This window comes from Periplaneta americana, chromosome 15, assembly GCF_040183065.1.
Source record: "Periplaneta americana isolate PAMFEO1 chromosome 15, P.americana_PAMFEO1_priV1, whole genome shotgun sequence".
NCBI classification, from domain to species: Eukaryota; Metazoa; Arthropoda; class Insecta; order Blattodea; family Blattidae; genus Periplaneta; species Periplaneta americana.
Genome location: NC_091131.1, coordinates 65703989 through 65724398, shown reverse-complemented (window position 1 = coordinate 65724398; position 20410 = coordinate 65703989). Strand labels below are relative to the sequence as shown.

Below are 20410 nucleotides of genomic sequence, written 5' to 3'. Positions count from 1 at the left end.
TAGTGGGGCATAACAGTGATAATGCTAGTGAAATGAGTCCGGGGTCCAACACCGAAAGTTACCCAGCATTTGCTCATATTGGGTTGAAGGTAAACCCTGAAAAAAATGTCAGCCAGGTAACTTGCCTCGGGAATTGAACCCGGGCCACCTGGTTTCACAGCTAGACGCGCTAACCGGTACTCCACAGGTGTGGACATGATGTGCTTTGGATGGTTGATTCTAGAATTCTACATCAAATTCCATATTACAACTAATGCAAAGTGATTATTAGGAAGACTTGGTAAGGAAGTGAAATGAGAGCATACAATACCGTTAGCATTTAATTCAAGTGAGAAAGAAAATGGAGGAACAGAAGAAGAAGAAGAAGAAAATGTTTATGCTTTGTACACTCTTTAGACGTGAAATTATTCCTTAAAGACTTCTAGTGAAGGCTGGAGATTCTCCCTCTAGCATGTCAAAACAGTGACTGACATTCTGCAGTTCACTGATCATACTTTTCATTATTGTCAGTCTTTTGTCTGTGTTTTATAGTTTATGAGGGAAGTAAAGTCTAGGAACATAGGAATTCACTTGCATTACTCAAACCTGTATGTGCTGTCAAAGTTTAAGAATGTCCCATCAGGAATCGAACCCGCGACCATCTGACTTAGCAGTGTTATGTGTTAACCGCGACCTTACCGTGCACTCCAAAATACACAAGTACTTACATCTTTATTACAACAATCACAATAAACTACATCACCAACCGTCTTTAGAAATTCCTTTTTTTTTAATCCATTTTGATACAGTATCTCTTTTTGCAGTTCACAGTTCGACACAGAAGTATACTAAATTGCAGTTTGCAAACATGCTGCTTCTGCCTGCTTTTGTTTCAATATATTTTGACCTTCGGCTTATAACTAGCAAGAGTTGGGGGTCGAAAATTCCAGTATAAAAAAAGCCTAAGTTAGTTGTCAGGTAGAATGCCATAACACCATATTACCGCTAGCTTATATTTTTTTCTCAATAGATAAACAACATGGGAGTACCAGATTCTACGAAGCAACATTTGTAAAAGGTATTTTGCAAGTTAGCACAAAGTGTTGTTGTTGTTTTCTAATGCCAGGCATTTGACAATAAAGTCCTTTGACCTCTTGCACTCCAATATTTTTCGAAGATATTATCATGGTCAGCCACTGAAGCACAGATTCTGAGGTGTGAAAATGGCAAGTTGTAGCCGATTTAAGTGAACACCATATTTTAACATTTTGGTGGCTACTTCATTCACACACAACCCCCAGAATGTCTGGAGGACCACATCTGCTGTTGGTCGACGGGTCCATTGGACCTAGCTGGGAGATCTCGTTGATCACCAGCTTTCCCTCCTTAAGCCACTGGAGGACGATTTTAGTGCCATAGCAGGTCAGCACTAGGAACAGAAAAGTAGAAAGAGGAGGAAGGAAAGGGAAATGAACCCCTAGGCCTCGAATGCTGTAATGCCATCTGGGTCAAAGAAAGTACGAGTTCAGTCAGAGGACTGGATAGGAAAGGGTAAAGAGGGAATTAGGTATTGAAAAGAGGAAAATTATACCAAATTCAGTCATTAACTCATCAAGCTGACCAGTGCTAATTGATGAGTAGCCTCTCCCTTTAGTTCAGCTTGTAAAATGATGCTTACTAACAGCTGCACCATGGGAAGGTAGGGATGGGACATTGGGTATTTGTCCAGGTTGGTTCCTTAAAGCCTTCAATGGGAAGGATTAATGGCTCTCCCCCCTATATCCGACAGATACCTTTTTGCAGTCAGTCAGCACAATGTATGCACTAAAACCAGAAGAAAGGACTAATATGCAATATAAAAGTCTAAATATGTGCTATTAAATCTAAACTCTTCAAAATATGTATTATGTTTTAATTTACTCCCAAAAATAGGCCAAAACATGCAAACGTGCATGGAAAAAGTACGATTATTTTGAATTAAGTCATAAAACTCATGTTTGCAAAGTTTTGAGAAATGTATCAAGCTATATAAAAACATGCATGTGCATGGAAATCCATGCTGTATATATAACAATATAATTGTGTTTGAAAGCATACATATTCACAAATTCATTTCTAAAAATTGTTAGCAGAGAGGAGGGCATGTTTTTGGCAGTATTTCCTCATCCTCCCTTACAAATCGACCCTGTTCTGATATCAGTAGTATTGAAAGTCTAGAGAAATCAAAGAGTCTATAGACATTCAAATTAGATGAAGAAAATGGAATGGATTGACTTCGAAAATTAAATTGCGAGAGCTAGTCAATTAGCAGTTATTTCTGATAGCACTGTTAGTTAAAAAATATTACCTTTTCAATATAAAATTATTCGTAAATCCATAACTACCAAGCTTTAATAATATGTACATCGGGTAAAATTGTTGAACCAGAAACTGGTGCTTCTGCATGAGACTTATGACATGCTGTAATTTGATGAACTCCTTTGATAAACATATGCTTGCTTCCTTAATGACGCTTTCAGACATGTGTACAATTATTGCACAAGTGTTCACCAGCAAATTAACCGGAGCACATCCACCAAGTCAAAGAAGGGACAGGCAACCGGTGGGGCACAGCTTGTGGGGCTGGAGCTGTATAAGAGGCTGCGAGACTTCCTACGCAACTATCTTATCAGCCTACTCAAGGTCAGCATAACCGAATGTAATGGAAAAAGTTTGCTTGCCATGTGCTGTGTGAGATGTTGATAATTTCTCCAAGTATGCCTTTCTACAGTGATCTCATTTCATTTGATAGTGAGACTGGTTGAAAGGAAACAGCTGGTCATTTCTTTAAAATGTAGTGCTTATGTCTCTTACATCTTCATTGTATCTGACTTATTTTTCCCGTCCTTTGAGTTCCGTAGTGTTGTAATAATTTTAAAATAGTTCATGTAAATATGATTCTACGAGAAGTGTCTTCTTGACGTATGAATAAATGAATGAATTCATTAAACAATACAAATTGATTATGGCATGGTCTGGAAAGGCTGTGCTGCACTTGGACTGCCAACTGTTATGTGTGTTACTTTTCCAGAATTATATTGAGGCAGCATTGTCAATAAAGAAGACATATCAAACCCTGAAGTATAATATTCATGAAAGCAAACTGATATTAAATATGTGTGCTTGTGGGTTCTAATGTTAGACCAATCACATGTATTTAGCACTTTAGAATGTTATACCGGTAACTATTCTGTCTTCTCACAAACCAGTTGTCTGTGCTATTCAAAGACAGTACTGCATTTGAGACATTTGTTAAAATCCTGGCCTTTGATAAATAGCGATGGTTTGCCAACACATCAGAATTGACAAGTCACATATTCAGTATAGTCATGTCTGATTCCACCGTTGCAGTTTGAGCTTTCTTGACAGAAGTGCACAGATTACAAACGAGATGGAATGTCTTTCAAACCTTAGCAGAGTTGAAGTTATTTCTGCAGCTGTTTGCTGATGCATGCTTCTGTCCTATGATAATTTATGCACTTTATTCTTTCCAAAGGAGTCCACTTCGTTATTCCTCTGTGCATGTAAACTGTTGTGAAAGTATTGTCATAATATGACATAATATATAATATTATTATGGCTAAAGCTATATGCTGATTGTTGGATTTCCTTTTGTTTTTAGTGTTTAATATAATTTCGAATAGTTGCCATGGTGATTTAGTAGCTAGAATGTTGGACTTATAATCCTGTGGACCCAGGTTCGGTACCTGGTGTACCTCTGATTTATAATTTGGTCTGTCAGATGCTTTTCCAATTCACTGCGGGCTAAAGCAAGGAGATGCACTACTTTTTAATTTTGCTCTAGAATATGCCATTAGGATAGTCCAGGATGACAGAGAGGGTTTGGAATTGAACGGGTTATATCAGCTCGTTTATGCAGATGACGTGACTTTGTTAGAAGAAAATCCACAAACTATTAGGGAAAACACGGGAAATTTACGTGAAGCAAGTAAAGAAATAGGTTTGAAAGAAAATCCCGAAAAGACAAAGTATATGATTACGTCTTGTGACCAGAATATTGTATAAAATGAAAATACTGTGTGTGTCTCACTTTCTGAGCCGAGAACTCTGTAGTGCTTATAACCATGCCTCTTAGGTCTGCTCGGATCGTCACAATAGTTGCAGCGTGTAGCACGGTAGCATATTACATGTGCTGAAAACATTATCCTTATGTCATCTATGCCATCACAGGGGTCTTTACTGTTTATAATACTGGAGACTCTAATCATGATTACCACTATCGCTATTATCTCTGACGGCGATTTCTGAAAATATGTGTACACACTAGGTCATTCTTCGTGCAGTCTGCACAACTACTGAATTATCATAGAAGAGCGTTTTTCAAAGTATATTGCCAGGGTTCCGTGAGTCCTATATGGTTTTAAATTTTGTTTTATACTTAGTGGAGACTATAAAAATTACGAAAATATGAATCAATAATAACATGAAATATCACCGATGATAATAATAATAATAATAATAATAATAATAATAATAATAATAATAATATGCGTAATAATAATACTAATTATTATTATTATTATTATTATTATTATTATTATTATTATTATTATTAAACATCTAAAACAGAAAATAATACTTATCACTTTCATCACTGAACTCTGCGTATGTGTATATAAAAACAAAATACCAAAACAGACAAAATGCAGAAGTAGAAATGAGACAACTTTCTGCTATAAAACCAGATTGCAGGCTTAAAAAGCAAACACATTCATCCTACTGAACAGAATTATCGAGATATTAGCTTTCACTTACCTGTTAATTATTAAATACTGTATTAAGCTTACAAGGATTCCGCAGTTACACTTAAGGTTAAAAAGGATTTCATGGTAGAAAAAGTTTGAGAAACATTGCCATAGAGGAAAGAGTTTATGGATGTGTACACATAACATCCGTGATCGTGATTAGATCGATAATCTAGTAGAGACTGCAGTCTGCCACTGGTGTTAGTGTTTAGAATTGCTGAGGAGGAATAATTTATTTTGTGAGGGAATAGTCTATACATTTACTTGTCGATGATTGATCTTGCTCATAGCTAACGAAAGAAATACTGAAAAGGCAGATGTGTTGAACACAGGGTAGTACTTGTAGGACCTCCCACTCTCCCTCTCTGCGTCTCACCTCGCAAAAAAAGAGCTCAGGAAGAGAAAGACATGGGCTGTATAAAAATTGTAAATTTATCCTTTGAAGAGATGAAAAATTCAAATATCTTAGAGCGACAGTGACAAATATAAATGATACTCTGAAGGAAATTAAACGCAGAATAAATATGGGAAATGTGTGTAATTATTCGGTTGAGAAGCTTCAGTCATCCAGTCTGCTCTCAAAAAATCTGAAAGTTAGAATTCATAAAACAATTTATATTACCGGTTGTTCTGTATGGTTGTGAAACTTGGACTCTCACTTTGAGAGAGGAACAGAGGTTAAGGGTGTTTGAGAATAAGGTGCTTAGAAAAATATTTGGGGCTAAGAGGAATGAAGTTACATGAGAATGGAGAAAGTTACATAACACAGAATTGGATGCATTTTATTCTTCACCTGACATAATTAGGAACATGAAATCCAGATGTTTGAGATGGGGCCGGTATGTAGCACGTATGGGCGAATCCAGAAATGCATATAGAATGTTAGTTGGGAGGCCAGAGGGAAAAAGACCTATGGGGAGGCAGAGATGTAGATGGGAGGACAATATTAAAATGAATTTGAGGGAGGTGGGATATGATGGTAGAGGCTGGATTAATCTTGTACAGGACAGGGATCGATGGCGGGCTTATGTGAGGATGGCAGTGAACCTCCAGGTTTCTTAAAAGCCATAAGTAAGTAAGTTGGGTAACCGCATGGTTAAGGTAACATGGGTTTTGTCCAGGAGCTCTAGTTCTCCTGTGGCATCTCAACAAATCTCCATCTCATTCCGTTGCAGGTGTATAATTAAAATGTTATGGAAAGAAATATACAGTAGAGTCTTAGAAACTCGACTAAATGTAGACTGAGAGGTTGTCGAGTTACGAAAAAGTCGAGTTTTACGGACTCATACAAGGGTTATTTAAAACACATTATTTCAGGATACAGTACATTAGTAAAGTGAAAGTGAAAGTTCAAGAGTTTTCGAAGAAATAGTTAAAAAATTCAAACCTGTCTCATCACAATAATTATAAATCTGATGTCCAATAAGACCCTCTTCTTCAATAAATTTATGAAAATTTTCTTTAAATTTGTTAACACTTTCCATGTTGGCAGAACGTTTTTCACAGCAAACTCTCAGTTGCTTGATTCCATAGTGCTTCTTCCACCTGTCGAGTCACCCTGTGCTAGCAGTAAATCCAGACTCACCTTCTTCCTGAAATTCCTAAAAATTTGCGAGCTTTCTCCTACAATATGGGTCCTGCAATCGGTGTTCTGTATCTTTGCTGCTTAAACGATAGATAGTGTGCCTCGCTGACTTTTTCGTATTTGCCTCCTTTCATATTGCTTCTTTCCTTTAAAGACTCAGTACATATTCTTTAAACACACCAAGACTCAATCTCTTCTCTTTCCAGCCAATTATTGTCGTCTATCCATTGCAATTTTATTTACTCTTTTCTCTTTATCCAGCCTCTTTAACTCATCTAGCTTTCATTTCCAAAGTCACATTGTTTTGTTTCCTCTTCTTCTCACTCGATATTTTCACTGGTATAACAATACAGCACTCAATTAAAAACTTCCCCAACAACGATTCATTTAGAAATATCATGTCCAATCCACAGAAAGTTTAACTGGAAGAAAGTCGTGCAGGTACTACATATCAGTAAATCTTTACAATTCATTAGAACAATTTAAACTAGCAAAAATAGAAAGAAATACAGTGAGTGATGAGCAATTGACATGAGCTGTCCCACCTTCAAAAGATGCTACCTGGGGGTAGGTAGGAGTTTCCACGTACAAGTCACTTGTCGCCAGGAATGTTATTATGTATTACAGAATGTTCCAAAAATTACTGCCTATATTCATACTGCTCGGCCAGTGTAAGTAGAGAAATAAATGAAAAAGACTTATTTCACGATTTATCCGCTATGAAAAAAAATAGAGACATTTCTGTAGATGTTGAGTTTTACAGAATGTTGAGTTTCTGGGACTCTGCTCTAATATATAATAGCAGCTGTTGGGAAATTATTGTGTTATATATATTAAAACTTGAGCCATCCCTGTCGAGGGGGTTCTAAACCCATCACAGGAGACCTGTGCCCAACATGGGACATCATGGCTAACATTCATTCATATATATATTAAAAATTCCTTACAACAATCATGCATGCCAACTACTTGATTTTGTTACTACAGGATGGCATTGACCTCATGGACGAGGATGTGCTGCAATTCTATACTCGACAATGGGAGGAGTACCAGTTCAGCTCCAAGGTGCTCAATGGCGTCTGTGCTTATCTCAACAGGTAAGTCATTGTCTTCCTCATTTTTCCTCTTTTGCACATTTAAACCAAACTTCAACAGTAATTTATTCGTACTATTGGCAAAAAAGTCGATTGCAAGAGTTAGATGGAAATGTATGTTTTTGTCATACCTGAAAACGAAAATAGTTATTTTTGTATATCTATGCAAAGTGATTTCTAAACCATTGGACGAGGTTTTTTTATATTCAGCACTATGAGTCAATTGACTGTTCGTATGTTTGTCAGTGTTATTTCTTCATACTTTTGTCAGTATAGTTTCTCTAGTGTCATTGTTATGTTTACTGAGGTTGCCTTTGGTTTTATAAACTATCATGATGTCAGAGAGACATTAAGATCTAACCCTTACTTACAAATGGCTTTTAAGGAACCCGCAGGTTCATTGCCACCCTCACATAAGCCCACCATTGGTCATTGGTCCCTATCCTGTGCAAGATTAATCCAGTCTCTGTCATCATATCCCACCTCCCTCAAATCCATTTTAATATTATCCTCCCATCTACGTCTCGGTCTCCCCAAAGGTCTTTTTCTCTCCGGTCTCCCAACTAACACTCTATATGTATTTCTGGATTCGCCCATATGTGCTACATGCCCTGCCCATCTCAAACATCTGGACTTAATGTTCCTAATTATGTCAGGTGCAGAATACAATGCGTGCAGTTCTGTGTTGTGTAACTTTCTCCATTCTCCTGTAACTTCATCCCTCTTATCCTCAAATATTTTCCTAAGAACCTTATTCTCAAACACCCTTAACCTCTGTTCCTCTCTCAAAGTGAGATTCCAAGTTTCACAACCATACAGAGCAACCGATAATATAACTGTTTTATAAATTCTAACTTTCAGATTTTTTGAAAGTAGACTAGACTATACTGTTTTCGCTGTAAGAAAAATCCTAATGTAAACATAAGCACGTTGCTGTCATACACGTGATTGGCTACCAGTCGAAACACTCACATGACGCAGGAAAATATAGTTCGTATTTGGAAACTATCAGCTTGTATTATTTGAAAATAAAACATTGAATTCTAGTTGTTAAATACGATGAAACATTTAACTTTACTCATATGTAAAGCGCTATGTAAAAGAAAAGCTACTTTTATATTTTGTTATGTACTATGAATGCGGATGAATACCAATAGTAATACCGTGGTATGGTGTTCACTTAAATTGGCAAACCATGACAATATCTTTGAAAAATATTGGAGTGCAAGAGGTCAAATGACTTTATTGTCAAACACCTGGCATTAGAAAACAACAACAACATACCGAGGTAGTCTGTTCTTGTAACAAGCTGGTGTCACTTGAGCTCGTAGTTGTTCACTTAAGCACGTGGTACTGAAGTATGGCTTTTGCATCCTCAACTGTCCATTGTGAAGACATAAGACTTAAAATAATTTAATTACAGTAATGATAAAATAAATGTTTCCTAAGCAAACGAATGTATAGTAGTGAGGTTAGACCTACTTGACGAGTAACGGGAAATGTTTAACATGAAACAGAATGTACAACAGTAGGCGGGAACACATACTGAGAATCTATGGCGCCAAATAGCGGCCAATGAAGCCTCACTTCAGTCACGTGGTATTGTTTACATTAGGATTTTTCTTACAGCGAAAAGATTATAGACGGCAATTTGGAAGGCGGGCGGCTGCTATATGCGCCATAGCATTTCTGGTATGTGACGTCACAAGCTTATACAGTAGAACCAATCGGAATTAGTCTATAACAAGTGCTTTCCTAGTTCGTTTGTTCATGTGTAGTGTTTCAATACATTGAATATGTAAAACCAATATTTACTGTGTGTGTAAGATAAATAAATGGAAGAAGAGACTGTAAAAAGATATGTATTACACAGGCAGGTGCGAAAAATATTGTTTAAGGTGTATAATTATTTTAAAAACGTTGCCAACGTGCCAGAAATGACTGCAGAAGCATGTGGTGTGGGATTGAGAACCGTGCAAAGAATATTGTTAGTGAAGGAAACAGGGTGAAGGAAACGGCTGAGTTCATTATTGTCTTTTGATAATTTAAATTCTCTCCTGCGCTATTTGTATCGCACGTGCGTGTGAAGTACGATGTGGCAATGTTGTATGCTGCCTTCCACTCTCTATCTGTCTCTCTCGACGCAAACGCTAGCAGACTACTGCCTTCCGAATTTCCGTCGACTTTAGATGACAAAAGCCTCTCAACCAAAGATCTAACCCTTAAAGACAATGTTTGTTATTTTACAACACTGTAATAAATTACCAAAAATGAGTCAATCCAATACAACAGTATCTTGCAGCCCATTTAGAAAGACTGTTAGGAATGAAATGGAGCTGCTCAATAAAGATACTACACACTATATATGCAGTGTAAATAAAGCCACTTTCAAGTACTGGAGAAGAATTGGTGTCCACATATATAAATAAAATTAAACAGATAAAAGATCAAATCCTTAATTTGATCACAGGAGCTGTAAAAACTACATCAGTTGCTGCTGTGCAAGTTTTAACTCGATAACTGCCTATTGAAAACGAATTATAAAAAGTTGCTATATTTCAGTATTCATGGCTGCTGGTTGTGATGAACTTCACTCAGATAAGCATCCCAATAGCCAGGTTATTACTCATTAGATACAATAAGCATTTGGATATTAAAGAATACTAATTATTTTAATAATTGCTTAATATAGTATGAATTGTAATTAATTACTTTAATTCTCACTTCCTAAGCACAAGAACAATGATCAGCAACTGGTTAAATCTGCATATTTTTTTAATGAATAGTATTGCTATTGCATCACATAATGTAAGCATTCATATCACTGACATACTTCCCCCTGCCACTTCACCCTGCACTCTTCTTCTCATGAGTCACTAACTATAAGTGAAACACTCAATATATGGATCAGATCAATAGATTTCCATGTGCCGAGTATGCATTATTTATGATTCACTCACATTCATATCAGAAGAGCGAGATTGCCATAGTCCTCAGGTGATTATTATTCTTCATCAAACAAATCATGGAGGTTATAATTGAGTAAGCAATGTGCTGAAAATATGCGTGTTTCTTCACTCACCTCTCCAAAAGAGCATGCATAAAAATGGTGTTAGTATGTCATTCACATAAGTCTCTTAATAGGATATAGCATCATTAACTCAATGAGCACGAAGCTTACACCATCCACTTTTTGATCGCGCAGTGGAATTTGTGAACAGCATATGGATTTTCAGTCAACAAATTTGAAAATCCACATCCATGAAGATGGAAACAACTTTGAAACATATTTGTAATTTGTATTAGGACTAAAAATACAGTTTATTTTTATGACACTGACAGTTGGTACTTGTGTTACAGGCACTGGGTAAGGAGAGAGTGTGAAGAGGGTCGGAAGGGAATCTATGAGATCTATCAGCTAGCCCTTGTCACGTGGCGAGACAACCTGTTTAAACAGCTCAATAAACAGGTCTGTAGCAAAGAATTGATTGTATTATAATGAATATCATGTCTAATTAAAAAATTGAAACAGAATGTCAAGAAATCGAATTCTTATGCTTAAAATTTTTTAGCTTCAAATATTATAAGAATTGGTTCTCCTCAATGATCTACACCTTTTCCAGTTGTATTTCAGGAAATATCAATTGTATTTCAGATTAGTCAATTTAATTTCAGAAATTATCAATTGTATTTCAAATTAGTCAATTTAATTTCAGAAATTATCAATTGTATTTCAGATTTGTCAATTTTATTTCAGATGGTATCAAATGTATTTCAGATTTGTCAGTTGTATTTCAGATGGTATCAAATGTATTTCAGATTTGTCAATTGTATTTCAGATGGTATCAAATGTATTTCAGATTTGTCAATTGTATTTCAGATGGTATCAAATGTATTTCAGATTTGTCAATTGTATTTCAGATGGTATCAAATGTATTTTAAAAAATAAGCAATGCATTTAAGATTACATTAGCCACTTTTATTTCACAAAATAACAAATGTAGGCCTACTTGAGATTTTAACATATATTTAAAAAAATGGAAAATGGATTTAAAAATCCTAAACTTTTTGCATTTTAGTGTCCAACAGGCATATTCACCATAGCTAAAGCTGCAGCTTGATTAATTGTACTGTGTTGTACTGCACGAGCACAATCACCACCAACAATTTTATGTGTGTTGCTTCATCAATTTTACTCTCTACAGTAGGTAAATTAGCCTACAACACCAGGAGCTATGACGTCAGGAATTCCAAGATGGGTGTTTACGTACGTCTTCACTTTACACCAAATGATCTCGATTGGATTTAACATTGGAGAATAAGGTGCCAACCGTAACTTCTGAAATACAAATGATAGTTTTTGAAATACAATTGATGTTTTCTGTAATACAATGGATACTATCTGAAATTGAATTGACTAATCTGAAATACAAATCATACTATGTGAAATTAAATTGACAAATCTGAAATACAATTGATGTTTTCTGAAATACAATTGATACTATCTGAAATTGAATTGACTAATCTGAAATACAAATGATACTATCTGAAATACAATTGATACTATCTGAAGTTGAATTGACTAATTTGAAATACAAATGACAAATCTGAAATACAGTTGATATTTTCTGAAATACAACTGGAAAAGGTGTAGTGCTTACCATTTTTGCCATTAGATTCGAAGATCACGGTTTCGAACCCAGAGAAGATGGTCGATTAAAATTTTACCATGGATTCTTTGGAAGACTGCTAATGGCTTCATTGCCAGATGCAACGCACTAGACAACAACATTCTTTGGAAGACGAAGTTGAGGATTGTAAATTAATGTTTTGAGCGAATGCGCTCCACACAAAATGTATTGGCTGTTTCTGGATAATCTGTAAACAATATATGTTCAACAAATTCAAATCTATTTGAATATCCAATGATTGAAAATTACAGAACTCAAAATGGAGCATGCTTGGTGTTGCAGGTAACAAATGCAGTGCTGAAGCTCATCGAAAGGGAGAGAAATGGCGAAACGATCAACACGAGACTGGTGAGCGGTGTCATCAATTGCTACGTTGAGCTTGGTATGTAAGAGATAACACAAACAGAACTTACTGCAGTAGGAAGTAAAGGTTAGATTTCATATATAAAAACCGTATATTCTGACATTATTACATTCAATGAAAATCACTGTTGTGAATTTTTTGACCAAACATAACAGAAAAAATATGTAATTACTAATCAGATTGAAAGAGGAAATAAGATTCGACTGAGTAACTTCACAGTAGGTTCAAGTGGCAACAGAACAGCAGATCTGGTTAAAAAATACCATCAGTATTTGAGTTCATTATCCTTACCTAAGACTGATTGAAAGTGTAAGTACATTAAAACTGCTTTGATAACATTAGAAAAGACTAAAACAGGCTAACTGTAATGAAGGAAGGATAAAAAAAGAAATTTCGAACTTTTACCGAGAACATGAAATCCAGAATTCTCTGTTTTACTTTCTTTATTTAGAAAGTTGATGTGTTATCAGACCATGAACATAAACGAGGAGCTTTTTTTTTTTTTTCATAACCCATTATCTCCATAAATAGAAATTGAGATTTTTTTTGTGATTTGGTGTCTGAAATGAATCATATTATTAAAGGTATTTTTTTTTTTTTAATTTTATTTAAATCTAATACATCACCTTGAAAATCGTTTGTGAATGTAGAGGCAGCACAACACCTTTCTGAACGTATATGGCATTTGGTTCATTGTTTGATGTCAATTTTATTCAGTCTTGCAACACATACTGACAAGCTACATTTGTAATAATTTACTATGTTGTCAATCGTCTGGCATTTCACAACAACAACTATGACTACTTTTGTGTGAAATAGAAGCTGTAGTTGATACTGGAAGAGAGATTAAAAAGCATGAATGTATGCAAAGTAAACAATCAAAAAGTTTTAACATTTCGAAATACAGTGATTTTAGACCCTTCAGATCTGTTGTTGTTTTCTAATGCCAGGCGTTTGACAATAAAGTCATTTGACCTCTTGCACTCCAATATTTTTCAAAGATATTATCATGACTAGCAACTGAAGCACAGATTTTGAGAGATCCTTCAGAACTAAAACAACGGTAATATGAAGAACTTTGTGTGCTGTGTAGTAACAATTGCCTATTTAATGAAATATCATTCCACATTTTATCAATTGCCCGATAAAGTAACACAAGATGGGACACTTGTCTGCTTTTATAGTGTATGTGAACCCTAGCATCGATGTAACAGTTTACATAAGTACTGCAAGAAAAAACATATTATATAAGGTCAGTGTGAAATATTTTTTACGTGCCTGTGACAGTGTTCCTGTTTACCAAACATTCTTTTGTTATGGCATGAATTTACCGAAGTGTTGAAAAAATAGGGTAGATAAAAAAATCAGTTAAATCTGACAAAAAGATAAATTTCATAAGAAAATTCATAACAGAATTGAAGAAAATTTGCACTACAGAAAAAGAATGGTGGGAAAATAATTTATTTACACAAAGTTCCATTGCTTCAGGCTGTCAGTAGAAAAACTTAGTGATGTAGAGGGATTGAAGAACATTTCAATAAAAACTGAATCAGAACCACTAAAATATTCCATGTCTGAATGTTGTGTTTGTTTACTGTTGGAGCAAGATCATATATTTAATTTTTCACTGTTGTTAATTGTCATGTGGCTTTCAAAAAATCCATCTGTTTGAAATGAATTTGTGCATGAACACACTTATGTACCATATTTACTCTTGTAATAGGTGCACTTCTCCATAATTTTTGTATTAAAAATCTAGTGTGCGTATTATATGTGAGGAAAAAATTTTAGGGGAAAAATCATAACTATCAGTACCTGACATCCCACGTGATAATCACAGATGATTTCGATAGCAAGCAACACTACAAGAGACAACAATCGACATTAATGCTGCTTGTAGCACGTGAAAGTTTTTAAACTATTAAGAGGAACCAATCGGCAATCACAATTCATTTTTTAATTTAAAAAAGAATCAGTCGTAATAAATTCACTCTTTGTTTTAAAAATTTAAACATGAGAAGTGCATCCAACATTATGATTGTATATTACCACGGCTAGCAATTAAAAATGTAATGCCCACATTATGCGTGGATTGCCCCCCCCCCCCCACATATTACTCTCAAAAATCAGGATGCATACATTATAGGATGGCGTCTATTACACAAGTAAATATGGTTTTAGTATAATTTGTATTTTTTATAAAGCCTAGTCTCGTTTTGTTTTTTTCTTTAAGTAAAATCTTTCTCCTTTCCAAACAAACTATTTCCATTCTCTCCTTGGAACTTTTTTTATTTGGAAGTTAATTTTTTTTTTCGAACTTTTTTTTTTCAGAACTTAATAAATGCATTTTTTTTTTTTTTTTTCCAACTTTCTAGAGAATGAAAAATGTTACATATGCTAAATTTGTTATACAAATATATGCAAAAGTTCCATTGTTATGTTTTTGTTCACTAGAAAAAAGTGATTCATATAAACACTATCATTTGTTTTATCTCTCCTATAAAATTGAAAGAAATGGAGATATTAACTTTTGATAAAAAGCTCCTCAAATTCAGTGAGATATTTTATTTGCACTTGAATTCATTGTGTGATGTCATCCAGTTATTCATTGATCAAACAAGACATTTGGTGTAGGATTTAATGCTTTTGTTCCATTGTTTGATGTAATCCGTTTTTGTATTGATAGGACTGAATGAAGAAGATCCCAGTGCAAAGGGTCAGAATCTGTCAGTGTACAAGGAATCATTTGAGAATGTATTCTTGGAAGACACAGAAAGGTTCTACACACGGGAGAGCACGGAGTTCCTTAGACAGAATCCTGTCACAGAATACATGAAGAAGGTGAGTCCTGATGACATCAAATATATGTTTTGTCTCATTCGTTAATTGTTTGTATAAGGCAGGGGTGGGCACGTTAAGGGTAGCAGGAGAAGTAAATGGAAAGATGGGGTTAGAGATGCAAATTGACTCGACATGCAGAAGCAATCCAAGTTACCTCAGCAAGTGGCAAATTAGATAGAACCTTTCATCATATTTGCCTTTCCTCTTCAGATGAATAGCACGAGATATTTACTAAATGTAATCTATTCACTAAGATATAAAATCATGTCATTAATTTTTTAATTAATTGTATAAGAAAAGAAATTAATATTTAGGCACAATAAAACATCATAAACAAACTGAAATGAAATAAAATAAGTGTGTTAGCTGTATTCGTAATACAAAACAAAGTATAATAATAATAATAATAATAATAATAATAATAATAATAATAATAATAATAATAATAATAATAATAATAGTAATAATAATAATAATTTCTTAAAAATGAAATTTAATAGTTTATTGTTATTAATAGTAATGTCAACGGTAACTCTACTTGGTGTCTGGTAGAGTTCCTGGGTAGCTCAGTTGGTAGAGCATTGGTACGTTAAACCAAAGGTCCCGGGTTCGATACCTGGCCCCGGAACAATTTTTCCCTCGAAATTATTCAAATCAACTTTACAAGGAGTTATACCTGAAAGCTTGATTTGCATAATACACGTCACTGTTCGTTAACAGAAAACCACAATTTAAGTCACACAGAGTTAGTGTGCACTCAACGTTGGTTGCTTGACAGTTGTCAGCCCACTTTGAGGTCTGTGGATATAGAGGGAAAAATTGGATCGGTGTCTCGTAGAGTTCCCAGGTAGCTCAGTTGGTAGAGCGTTGGTACGTTAAACCAAAGGTCCCGGGTTCGATACCTGGCCCCGGAACAATTTTTCCCTCGAAATTATTCAAATCAACTTTACAAGGAGTTATACCTGAAAGCTTGATTTGCATAATACACGTCACTGTTCGTTAACAGAAAACCACAATTTAAGTCACACAGAGTTAGTGTGCACTCAACGTTGGTTGCTTGACAGTTGTCAGCCCACTTTGAGGTCTGTGGATATAGAGGGAAAAATTGGATCGGTGTCTCGTAGAGTTCCCGGGTAGCTCAGTTGGTAGAGCGTTGGTACGTTAAACCAAAGGTCCCGGGTTCGATACCTGGCCCCGGAACAATTTTTCCCTCGAAATTATTCAAATCAACTTTACAGGGAGTTATACCTGAAAGCTTGATTTGAATAACAAATTTATTTTTCACTGATAAAAACTCTTAATTTTCTTTAGTGAAATGTCTTTGAGCATTATATTACCTTTATGGAGGACAGTATTTTATTGCATATTATGCAGTACATACTCTTGCCTTTGTATGTAACAAAATAATTTATGCCCCCTTCTTCTTTATATATCCTTTTCTTTGCACCATACTACAGTGGTATTATAAGCTTATTGAAATTCCGCCACTGCATCTACTAGGTCGTGGTGGAGGGAGGAAGAAGATACATGACATCATGACGCATCTGACTCCAGTGCCGGATTTGCCCTACCCTGATGTAAGGTAATACCCGAATATTGAAGCATCAAATATGCCAGCTCCAGGAATTCCTATGATTGTTTTCTTCATATGATGTAGAATGATGCAATATTTCCCATTAGGACTGTAATAAGGATGATTGTAAGTCGTGGAGAAATGTTCGAATTATGACAGAAGAAATGAGAGTACCCCAACTCAGATCACCAGCATGTGAAGTTAATGATCTTAGTCCGCAATTCCCAACCTTCTATGTTCTTGACTATCATGGAGACAGCAATAACCAATGATAATCACTACAAATGGAATAATACTAAAGATTTGTCTTAAGTGCTACGTGCTGTTGTGTCACCCTTGGTGGTCTAATCGTTACAATGTTGGCTATTTGATCCAAGGATGATGGATTTTAAAGAACAATAAAATTCTTGGTAAGATTTCTTCCATGAGGGAAGTAAAGCTGTGAGTATTGTGTCATATAGATTTATGGCCTGTCTCTGATAAGAGAACTCAGGCAAAATTTATCAGGTATTTCTTGTCCACGTTGAATTTCAACCCTGAGTAACCTCTGCAGTTGAAGGCATAATTACGTAAAACACAGCTGCTGCTGCTGTAGTATTTTTTATGGAACATTATTAAATACACTACGCAGTGACAGTGTAATATTACCAATGACAAAACTATAGCTGAGTTTGAAAATATTTTGCAGAATAATAAAATAACTCCCTATCAGTATGTTGTCGAGGCTGACACTATTGTTGTGTTGCAGGCAGAGCAACGGCTACTGGAGGAACACAAGCGAGTTCAGGTGTACCTGCATGAGACGACGCTGGACCGTCTTGCTAAGACGTGTGAAAAGGTGCTCATCGAGAAGCACCTGGAGATCTTCCATGCAGAGTTTCAGAATTTGTTAGATGCTGACAAGAATGAGGATTTGGGGCGCATGTACCAGCTTGTGGCTCGCATCCCTGACGGACTGGGTGAACTGCGTAACCTGCTGGAAAGCCACATTGCTTCTCAGGGCCTTGCTGCCATTGACAAATGTGGTGACTCTGCTAATAATGTGAGTATTTTTTACAAAAGGCAACTTTTGTCATTCAGAAGGAGGACCAACTTTGTAGACCACATCTTGAATTTCCAGAGCTGCTCAATGGATGTGACAGCTCGTGATGTTTCTTCTTAGTTCATGACTTTGTCTGCATCCTGTATTCGTAATTTCTGCTCTGCTTAAGAAAAAAATTAACAAAATATACCCTACTGTAAAAGTTCTTGTTCTTGTTTTTGTTGTTAGGTAATGCTGAGTTCTTGACAATAAAGCCATTGAGAGTGATGTAGCAAAAAGTATACTGTTTTAATGTAGACACCATGTGAATGTCTCAGGAATCTTCTATGCCACATCAATAAATTTAGGAATGCAGTTATATTGTTAGACTCCAAAGCAGCTATTCTATCAATCGTCTCTAAACACACACCTTCATCTCAAGCAGCAGAAATAACTAAAATGCTCTCTCAATTAATATCACTCAATAAAAGAATTGTATTCCAATGGATACCATCCCATTGTGGAATCCTGGGAAACAAGAATGCGGATGCTTTAGCAAAGAAGGGCAGCACTGCTACTTACAGACCTGTTACTAAATCTACGTATTACTCTGTGAAGAGATTTATTAAATCTACATACTTAGACTTCAACAAACAAAATTTGGTAACACAATCCCAAGGGAAAAAATGGAACTCCCTGCATCAAAATTCACAGTTGATTTACCACGAAAATCGTCCGTAGCTGCATTTAGATTGGCAACAGGTCATGATTGTTTGGCTAAACACCTGCATAGAATTGGAATATATCAGTCCCCTAACTGCCCATTGAGCAACTCAAACCAAGAAATGGATTCGGAACACCTCAAAATCTGTGCTTCAGTGGCTGGCCATGATAATATCTTTGAAAAATATTGGAGTGCAAGAGGTCAAATGACTTTATTGTCAAATGCCTGGCATTAGAAAACAACAACAACAACATATTTTTATATTATGGTGGTTATATCACTTACATACTACTCCCAAACTGTTCAGAGGACTACATCTGCAATTGGTTAGCGAGTCCATATGATATAATCAGGAGGATTATCAGACAACTCCACTGACCATATCCCCTATTCACCACTTACGGGATGTTTATGCATGCCATGACAGGTCAGGATTCAGAAGTGGTATTTCTTTAATTTCTGATGGAACAATTATACCGTTGTGACTTGGTCTTCAGAGCCTTGTTTGTTAAAAACAAGTTGCACCATAGGAAGGTGAGGATAGGATTTGAGTAGGAGAGGTTATAGAATGCACTTCACTACTCTTTGCAACCCCTACCATAAATGTAAACACAATCTTTTAATTAGCAGACTTGATGCTATTGACAGTGCTCAGATGTCTGAGAGTAACAAGTCAAACCAATGAAGGTACCATGATATGAAAAGTGAAGTAAATTAATAAACTTAAATTCCTTTTGTTGTGGAAAAATTTATTTTATGTACACCATATCAAACAGATACAGGTGTAGCCAATATTTTTAACGGTAACAATTCTGCTTCAAAATTTGTAGAAGTTGGCCAGCTATTTTAAATTGCCAATTGTAATAATAGCTTCAATAAGTAGGTATCTTCGTCCTTGGGCAGGGATGAAGATACATCCGTCAGAAACATTGTCACACTTGCATTTATTTGCTTGCTTCTTGCACCAACTCCAGGATTCCTCTATCCATTTTTTACTTGGTCGTTGTACAAAATATAAAGAGAGAATGTTGTAATGCTGCAAAAAATTGAGGACAGTATCTTTCATTATTAATTTTGAGTATTAACTTTGTTAAATTCTAGAAAACAACTAGCCTACTACTACTTTGGTATATTACAGAATAATAGCAGAAACAAATACAGTTTGCAAATAGTATTTTATGAATTTTAGATTTGTTGAATAAATGTTGGCTAAATAACACAGTACCTGAAGAATGGAAACTTCAAAGTTAAACTAATATTTAAGGAAGGAGAATGTCAAAAATGAGAAAATTGTAGGGGGATATTTCCATTGAATATTGCATTTAAAATATATTTGAAAATTATAACAGAAAGATTTTTAATGTAAAATGCAGGTTTTGCAGCAAAGAGAATAATTTGAAATCGAATATGAAAATACATTAATCATAATCATCATCATCATCATCATCATCATCATCATCCAAACAAATGTAAGATCCATGGACCGTTACCTCAGTGAGTCATTCTCGGTCCACCTTTTTTTTTTTTTTTTTTTTTTGGATGGTCTAAAGATCTCTTTCCTTGCGGACGGTATTAAAGCATGGATTTTGAAAGTCTGTTATGATTCATTAGAAATGAGTACCAGGAATATTTTCCTGGCTTGAAGACAGCTGAAACGTGGGACTGTCATCCCTACTGCTATGTAGTGCTGATTGTATGTACAAGTGGAAACCTTAACTTCCAGCCACCTGTGG

At 35.4% G+C, this 20410-nt stretch overlaps 1 protein-coding gene across 2 annotated transcripts in view; it reads left to right on the top strand.

Moving 5' to 3' along the window:
- The window catches only part of Cul1 (cullin 1), a 48349-nt gene that overhangs the window by 9311 nt on the left and 18628 nt on the right, over positions 1-20410 (top strand). For both annotated transcript variants that reach the window (XM_069847480.1, XM_069847479.1), the window contains exons 3-8: positions 2499-2661; positions 7357-7466; positions 10824-10932; positions 12437-12536; positions 15205-15359; positions 17681-17974. In XM_069847480.1, the coding sequence (XP_069703581.1) occupies positions 2499-2661; positions 7357-7466; positions 10824-10932; positions 12437-12536; positions 15205-15359; positions 17681-17974 (931 nt within the window). The remainder of the gene's footprint in view (positions 1-2498; positions 2662-7356; positions 7467-10823; positions 10933-12436; positions 12537-15204; positions 15360-17680; positions 17975-20410) is intronic.